The sequence below is a fragment of the Phodopus roborovskii genome, unplaced genomic scaffold (genome assembly GCF_943737965.1).
Source record: "Phodopus roborovskii unplaced genomic scaffold, PHOROB, whole genome shotgun sequence".
In the NCBI taxonomy this organism is placed as follows: domain Eukaryota; kingdom Metazoa; phylum Chordata; class Mammalia; order Rodentia; family Cricetidae; genus Phodopus; species Phodopus roborovskii.
The window spans coordinates 7,550,184-7,559,189 of NW_026126639.1; the positions used below are offsets into that span (position 1 = coordinate 7,550,184).

The 9,006-nt window shown below is 39.4% G+C and overlaps 1 protein-coding gene across 1 annotated transcript; it reads left to right on the forward strand.

Annotated features, from left to right (window-relative positions):
- Window positions 1-277: 277 nt before the first annotated feature.
- Window positions 278-8,486, forward strand: Resf1 (retroelement silencing factor 1). Its single transcript, XM_051173370.1, is given in 38 exon segments — window positions 278-385; window positions 387-848; window positions 850-958; window positions 961-1,259; window positions 1,261-1,287; window positions 1,289-1,511; window positions 1,514-1,555; window positions 1,558-1,671; window positions 1,674-1,757; window positions 1,760-1,873; window positions 1,876-2,324; window positions 2,326-2,463; window positions 2,465-2,537; window positions 2,540-2,933; window positions 2,935-3,037; window positions 3,040-3,205; window positions 3,208-3,264; window positions 3,267-3,410; window positions 3,413-3,448; window positions 3,451-3,509; window positions 3,512-3,676; window positions 3,678-3,701; window positions 3,703-3,735; window positions 3,737-3,810; window positions 3,812-3,858; window positions 3,861-3,925; window positions 3,928-4,077; window positions 4,080-4,182; window positions 4,185-4,259; window positions 4,262-4,307; window positions 4,349-4,445; window positions 4,448-4,496; window positions 4,499-4,702; window positions 6,101-6,115; window positions 6,118-6,170; window positions 6,798-6,846; window positions 8,346-8,422; window positions 8,424-8,486. Coding segments are annotated over 38 exon segments (4,521 nt in total). The 5' UTR covers window positions 278-346.
- Window positions 8,487-9,006: the final 520 nt, after the last annotated feature.

A 9,006-nucleotide genomic window follows, 5' to 3' on the forward strand; every position in this document is an offset into this window, starting at 1 on the left:
TGGTGTGGGTGAATCTTTACACATTTCATTGATCTTGACAATTGGCTCAATTCTTGGTATAGCTTCCATTACTTCTATCTAGGTACAGCTTATTAGTTACCATAGACATAATTTGCTTCTATTGTTCTTCGAAAGTCTGTCTAAGCAAAGTGATAACCACAGATTTGAAGTCAATCTGGTCTAGTTCTAGGCTAGAAAGACTGTCTCAAAAAAAAAAAAAAAAAAAAAAAAAGTCTGGGGATGGGGGGGAAATTTTTTAATAAAAGATCTTTATTTGTATTTCTTGCAGATTTGTGACATTAAAAACCACAGATATATACAACACTACTACTAAACCAGATCAAATATGAATTGGAATGGAAAACCAGAGAATGCTGCCCAAACCACCACCATATCCTAAAGGCCAGTCATCTCTTTTACAGCAGTTTTTAATGCCTTCCACAAGTTCTCAAAGTTCTTTCAGCTGTCTCCCACATAACCAGGAAGCATGCCTGTATCCCACTAATTCAAATTCAGTTTCACAGCCACTTGTGAATGTCAGGAGTTATATAACTCCTCAGATCTCTGTTTCTAATATGCATAATAGGACAGTTGTGGCCTCACAGACTTCAGTAGAAAGAGTCACATATACAAATGTTAAAGGAGCCCAACAACCAAGCTACAGTTTGCAAACAGTGTCTTCAGGAGTTATGCAAAATGCCTGGATGAATTCAACAATGAGGAATTTTATGCCTTCTCATACAGAGGCAACTGTATCTCATAAACCTGATGGAGGTACTAATATGCCTTATATACATGTACCACAGAGTCAGCTTATCACATCAGATACCTATTCTGTGCAACTACAAAGCGACTCCTTCAAATTCTGTAAGAGTTCCTGTAACTTACCAAGGAAATCAGGGACTTAACCACTCAATACCAGATGAGCTTGTTGGCTGGACACAATGCTCATCCAATGAGCTACTTATCCAGATTACAGGCCACCTCCAAAGCAATATCCTTATTTACCACAAAGCTTTGTGCAAGACACTTCAGTTCAGAAACAAAACTTTGTATCATCTACATCATTACAAGTTAAAAATCATCAGCTTCCACCTTCTACACAGACCTTACCATCAAAGCATCCTGTACCTGTGTCGTCATATCAGTGTGCTGCAGAAACCAACAAAAGACTCCTGCCTCTCCTTACAGCTGTAGTATGGAAGCCAAAATGTGCAAATTCTCAGTCTGTTTCTAGACACTTGCCTGTGGAAGTTCCTCCAGAGTACAGAAATGCACTCATCTGAGAAAAAAGAAAGATGCTTACAAAGTGTTTGAACAGCAGTGGCAGAACACTAGTAGAAATTTCAATACAATTGGAAAATTCTGTGAGTTGAAAATAAATACAAAACAGTCTTACAATGACTCTGCTGGCTCTTCTGGGGATGGTGTTCAGACTCTTGTTCAAAATAATCAAGAAGAAAGAAAGTATTCCTGCAATCCAAGTACAAATCAAATAATAGACACAAATGTCACAAAGAAAAGCTGGTGAAGGATATTAAATCACTAGTAGAAATTAAAAGAAGTTTTCAGAACTTGCAAGAAAAATTAAAATCAATAAAGATATTTTGATGGCAAATGGTTGCAGTAAAACAGCTAATACTTATACTGAACCAACGCGGCATTCTGAATTTCAGCAAAAGAAATGTCTGCTAAAAGGGACAGTAGGTGTTCCATGGAATTGCTAGCAACATGTCTTTCTCTTTGGAAAAACCAACCTCAAAAACCACAGAAGAAAATGTTCCAAAGCCTTTAGAAGAAAAACAATATAGTGTATCGAGAACCAGTACAACAGCAATTGGATGTTCAAATCCCACGAATGAAGTTCACGTGAAGAATTTTGTTCGGGTGTTAGAAATCCTCAGAAAATGACCACGTCATCACAAACAGTCCTGTCAGTTCTCACACCGATTCACTAGTCTTCAGATGTAGCTGTTGGAAAAGGAACAGAGCTTCAGATTGCTGTGGTTTCACCTTTAATTCTTTCAGATATCAATACCATACCTGGGAAAGAGGTGGCACCTGAAGTTGTACCTGAAACTGTGTACCCAGTTGTTAAGGAAGGCAGTGTTTGTAGCTTACAAAACCAGCAGGAAGAAAATTCAACAGTAACTGCTGCTTTGCCCTATGATAGTCGGGAGCAGTAGCAAAGTAATCCTGAATCCACTGAGCTGTCCCTGCCTGTGCATGAGGTAAAGCAGCACAAACCAACACAGAGTGATCTAGCTGTAGTTGATAGTGGCCTAGGGAAACACTCTCCCCTGGGCGCTGACGCTTTGCCTAACCCCTAAGGACAGCAACACTGTGAGTGGGCCTATGTTACAGATTGAAAGTATCTGTTCTCTTGCAGAAGGAGATGCATCTTACAATTCCCAGATAGCAGAGATATTCAACTCTGTACAAAATGAGCACCTGAAACTTTCACCCTAATCAGCAGGCAATTAATAGTCAACAAGAAGAACAAGTAGATGACATTGCTGAAAATAAAGACTGTAGTTTCAGGAAGATAAATGTATGCCATGTACAGATGTTCCTCATGAAGTCACTGAGCACCCAGAGCCACTACAGCCTTCAGAGGCAGCATCTAGTGAGTATGTTAAAGCAAACAAGAAACCCTAGAGGAAGCAGTAAAAAGGAAAATACTGGTGAAAAAAGACAACTAAGAACATGTGTTCACCTGCTGTTGTTCAGCAAGATCCTCAACCTCAGGAAACTGGTATGGCCATCAGTAAGTCCAGAGACAGTCTTCCTGTAGTAAATGAGATTAATGATGAAAGTGAACCTGTCTCATGCCTACATGACCAGCTGTCAGAACTTCTAAAAGAGTTCCCTTATGGCATTGAGACTATTGCCAGGCCTGAAGTTTATGTGAGACAACAAAAGACACATGAAATAAGAAAATCAAACTGGTAGTAAAACTGGTAATGTATCTGGGGAAAACGCAGACCAAATAAAAATTACAGTATTAAACTCAGAACAAATCAAAGAATTATTTCCCTGAAGAGGATCGAAGCAAGTGACTTAGACAGATTGGCAGAACTCAAGAACACAAAAGACAGTGCAGAAATAAAGGCCTGTGTGGTTCACAGGTCCCCAGAGAAGAAAAGTCACAACCCTGGAATGTTGGATCTAGAGAAAGACAAAATCCATTGCTGTGCCTTGGGCTGGCCTCAATGGTTTATGAAGGTGTGCCACAGTGTCAGTGCAGCACCACGGCAGAAAAAACCTGTGTTCTTTGGAGGTCACCAATTGCAAACAAGGAGAGCAGGCCTGTAACAGTGGGATCACTATTTTTAAAAATTAATCCTATTTCTGGTAACCAAAAAGTCCTCTGACCCAAGCTGAGGAAGGCCATTTTTCTGATAAACATGTTGAAAGATAAAAACATCTGAAACAAAAGACAGCTCATCAAAAGGGTGGAACAGGAATTAACTGGTAATTTTTCAATGAGATGTCACCAGAAAGATAAAGATAAATCGAAAGCAGGAAACAGAATAGCTCACTGAAAATAGAGCAAAAAGCAAGTCTTTCTTCTAAGTGTGACAAACCAGATCCCTTAAAAAGTAATAAAAAACCAACCCTGGAAGCATTTCATGTGGTAACTTCCAACTCTGATAAAAATATGCCAGCATTTTCCTAAACAAGATTCTCAGAAGAGCCTTCCAGAAGAAACACACATTTCAAGACTCAGATCCGAGTAAAAGCACATGCAGGACTTCTGCCAAATAAAGATCCATGCAGGAGGAAAAAAAATTTGGTACAGTCAGTGTCACAAGAAAATATTTAAGTTCAAAGCAGGTAGCTCCAAACTGAAATATTTTGAAAAAGGAAAACTGACCATGTGCTTATCTCAGATGTGGAAATAAAAAAGAAGAAATATAGAAAAACAAAGAGCAGAACAAAAATGCTGGAGGCACACTAAGAGTGTACAGCACTCTGACAGAACCAAATGAAAGAGCCTGTGCTAAAGAAAAGGTGACAAATTCTGAGCCCTCAGACTCAAAGGGAAGCTCCTCTAAGAGTAATAGAGTTATAACTTTGTGCAGGAATATTTACAGCGGCAAAAAGACAGGCTTGTACATGGGGACGCTACCTCCAAAAACATAGGTGTAGAAAATGTGCCTTGTGACTCAGAACACATGAGTTCAGTAAGAATTCTGTATCACAGAGTGTCAGTGCAGAGACTAAAAAAGAAACAGAACATAATTCCACCAGCCATGGCCAAATCTCAAGACCCATCATTCTGAGGAGGCTAAGACATACAGTATGTCCAATAAATAATAGTAAAAAAGGAAGATTTGATGGGAAGCAGCCGGACATAGCCTGTATTGGTGTTAGAAACCAAATTGGAAAGATTGACCAGTATGAGTAATAAGTCCAGCCAGATATCTCCCCAAGTAAAGGAGTGAAGAGAGGGAAACAGTACAGATGAGTTGCATTCAAATGTACCAGATTGGAAGCATTTGTCTCACCAAATTGGACAGTGCATCCAAGAAGCTTAGGAAAAAAGAGAAGAATAGGGCATGTACAGTGACAAACGATAATTTAGACAAGCCCATGTTGGGTTGGTTATGTCCAGATGTGTTACTGAAGAATACATGCTCCATTGGCAAACAGGATGATCCAAGGCCTGGTCCTGAGGAAAGACAAGCATCTGTGCGAGGTTCAGTATAATTTTCTTTTTGGGGGACGGGGTGGGGTTGGAGAGACATTTCACAGTTCAGGCTGGTGTTAAATTGCTGTATCATCAAGGTTGGCCTTTTAACTCTGATCCTCTCTTGTCTCCCATGTGGTAGAAATATGCAGGTAGAAACCACAGGGCCCAATGAATGCTTTTGTGTGAGGCACAGTAGAGGTGTAGTCCTAGGAGTGGGTGAGTGGGATGGGCTAGAGTCGGGGGTGACAGTGAGTCCGTGTTCATTGACCAGCATTTGTTGTGTGTTTGTTGCTCCTTATTTTAAATTCTAGTAGATTAGCACTGGCAAATTTTTCAAACATTTCCTGAACACGAATATTTTATTAAGTCCTAAGAACCTGCCCTGTGAAAAGCAGTTCTAAAAGTATCACGTGTACTTTTGCTTCAAGGAGATTTGGATTTGTGGTATTCGTGGTCAAACCACTAGTACTATACCACTGAACTGCAGCCACAGCCAGTGTCTTGGTTTCAGTTTCCTTTTTGTAACGGTAATTTCAAAGCAGTGTGTATGTGAAACTTTGTTCTAAATACTGGGATGTAATATACCTTGTTAATGGGGGTCAGCTTGTTGCCATCTTTGAAATGAAAGATGAAGATGTTATCCCCAAAGCTAAAATGGTAATATCTAGTCTATTTATAAGTTAAAAGACCTGCTAAGAAGCTGTAGTTGTTTGAAACAAATTAATCTCAAGTTAGGCACAAGTCTAAATGGTATTGAGTGATGCATGTGGAATGCTGGAGGCAGAAGAATCCAAAGAGTTTTAGGCCAGCCTTAGCTATAAGGCGTCATCTCAAAAACTAAAAAAACAGAATAGAAATCATGAGTCACTTCCATGAAGTAAAGAATTACAGGAGAAAATGAATGAATAGTTGTGATCATAGGAGGTTTTGAAATTGTGGATATTACAGCTAACACATTGTGTTGAAAAGTATAGGATTTTAGTTAATGTTTTTAGTTTTGTCTGTGATTTTTTTTTGTTGTTGTTGTTGTTGATTTTCTCCCGATGATTGTACCTGTTGGTGTGATGAAGCAATAGTATATACAATGTGTGTGTGTGTGTATGGTGATAGGTACAGAACAAAAATAATTTTTATTTAAAATGGCTGACTTCAAAACATGATGTCACACACCTTTAATTTCAACACTGGAAGGCAGAGTCAGGTGGATCTCTGAATTTGAGACTAGCTTAGTTTACATAGTAAAGCAGCTGCTACCAACCTTTAAAATGCTATGTTTCATATATGGTATTTAGGTATAATATATCATAAAATAACCCTGTGATGTATTATAGGCAGGGTGGATTTTTTCATTATGCTAAAATAGAGGAGTAAAGATTATATTTCTGAAAACAAGTATTTAAACAGTTTCAGGAATAAAAACTACAAAGAAGATTGGTTAAAATGTATCCCTACAAGGACAAAGATGACGAATCAAGTGAAGAAATAGGTAAAACACCATCTGTTTCCTTTTGTTTTGTTTTTGATTTACCAGTTTATCTGTAACATTGATATTATAATTATAGTATTATCACAATGCATGATTTTATTTGTGGTATTCTTTTTTAGTCACTTGGTGTTTGTTTCTGAAGGTAAGAAAAGGTTCTGTTTTCTCTGTCAGGATGGAGTGGGAGACCAGGATCTAGTTCCCTTTAACAGAAAAATGATACTATTTGTATTATTGACCTCGTGAGGGTTAGAACATAAGGTATTGAATTTTCTGGTTCTGAGGCTGACCTCAATTTTGACATTATATCAAATGATATATAAATAAGAATATTGTGTGATTTCCATTAAACTCTTAACTAAGATCTGTGGCAGACTGGATTGGCCTCCAGTAATGTCTGCCAACTTCCATTTGGTGATTTGCAGGCTCATTTATTCAGTTCCCTAAGCAAGGTAGTCAGGACATTCCCATTTGTCATGTGGCTTACTACATTGCTAGATTAGGGACTTGAACCGGTCCCTCTCTCTTCCAAGCTCCATTAAAGAATAGTGGAGCAAATATTTTAAAGGACAAAGACTAGTACTCACCATGAACTTCTGATCCTCTCACATGCTGAAGGTTTATGTGCTGCTAAGGAGCAGAATCCAGGGCTCTGCACATGTGGAAGGCAAGAACTTATTATCTGGATCCTCATTATCTGTTTCATTTACAATGGAATAAATATATTTCAAGAGAGTAGAGCTGAGGAGTTATGTCTTAGTTTTGCTTAGATCTGCAAAGATAGCTAAGTGGTGGTGACACATTTTTAATCCCAGTACATGGAAAACAGAGGCAGGTGGAGCCCTGTGAGTTCAAAAACCCTTGTTCTACACATTGAGTTCTGGCAGCCAGAGTTGTTAACACAGAGAAACCTTGGACAAAAAAAAAAAAAAAAAAAGTTTTCTCTGTATAGCCCCAGTACTTGAGGGCATGAGGCAGGACGATTATAGAGAACTGGAGACCAGCCTGGAGTTACAAAACAAAGTACTGTCTCAAAGAGGTACAAAAATTGGGCTGGGGATAGATAGCTCAATAGGTTGAAGTGCCCCATTCATGAGGCTCTGTATTTGACACTCAGTACCAGCCCATTAGAGGAATAGTTAAAGCAGGATGAAAAAGTGTTAGGTATAGTGAAAGAGGGAAGAGGACCCTGAACTGAGAGAGCAACTCTAATGCCTGGAATCCAGGGAAACAAGGCCCATGAAACATTAACTAAAGGGGTAAATGAAAAGGAAGGCACAGGGTTTTCTGAGGCTGTGAGTCTATCATAGCCATAGTAGAATAATAAAGTTACCTATTTTCCATTCATTGTTTGGAGACGGCCAAGTTCCTTCCTCTCCAAATCCCTCCTCTCTCCTCCCTCCCTCCTCCTCTCTCCCTCCATTTGTCCCTCCCTCACTTCACCCCTCTATCCTTCCTTCTCTTAAAAGGTGGTATCTTAATATTGTCCATTCTGGCCTTTAATATTGCCCATTCTGGCCTTGAACCTTGTGTGTAGTTTGTTGATACCGACCTTGGTCACCCTATCTCCACCTTCTTAGTGGGATTGCATCATGTATCTGGATACCTTTCTGTATTTTCTCCATTCTGTTTTTTTGTTTTGTTTTGTGGGGGGAGGGTATTATGTGCATGTGGGTGCAGTGCCCTCAGAGTCCAGAAAAGGACATTTGGATCCCCTTCGTTTATATATGCAGTTGTAAACCCTAACCATGCAGGTGCGGGAATCAAACTTGTCTAACTCTTGCCCCCACCCCTCCCCAGACAAGTTTCATTATATGTTGCCTTGATTGGGCTGGAACTCTCTTTGCAGAAGCTGGCCTCTTCTCAGAGGGTCTATACCTATACCCAAGTGTTGGGCTAAAAGCAGCCACCACTAAATCATCCCCACTTCTTCCTTTGGTTTTTGAGGCAAGTTCTTGCTGTGAAACTCAGATAGCCTTGAGCTGAAGATCCTCCTGCCTCAGCCTTGAGAATCTGTGATTATAGGCATTTGCTGTCATTTCAGCTATCTAGCTCATTTTCTGCCCCCACAGATAACTGTACATTTTCCATCTTATTTTCCATTGTGTTTGTCATATGGAACATTAAGTATCAAGTTTTATTTTCTCAGATCGGACTGATTCCAAGACTTGCTAAGGAAAAGCTTCAGTGCAGATGAATTTGAAATGCTACAAAAATCAATTAAAGACTCAAATGTCATATTCCAGGACCTATAAAAATGTACCTAGAAAGAGAAGCAAAAGCCTTGGGAGCAGTCCAGTGAAGTAATCACAAATTATATGGTAGCTGTGCTTCTACACTTGGGGAAATCCTAACTTTCTTTTCAGGCTTTCCCTTGCTGGAAATAACTCAGGACTTTCACATTTGGAATTCTCAGCCAAGGTGTTTAGTTACAGCTTGTGTTTTTCATAGATACTGTGGTAACTGAAATGTTGGATTAGCTGCTGATGAGCAGGCAAAGAAATAGATTGCATTTGTCTGGAAACTACACAATGTGTGACCTTCTACATTGTTAAAACCATGTTTACTGTTTTAAGTCTTGCTGACATAGTGGTGCAAAGCTATGATCCTAGCCATTCGACAGATGGAGACAGAGGATCAGTAATGGCTAAGCCAGCATTAGGCCAGTTTAGGCCATGAGAACCTCTCTCCAAAACAAAACAACCAAAAAGAACAGGAAGTTGACCTACACAAATCTTATTCCGAAATGCTGTCATCTGATGTAACTAACTATTCATCAACTGGGGACTTGTTTGTCTGGGGCAACTGGGGACTTGTTTGTCTGAGG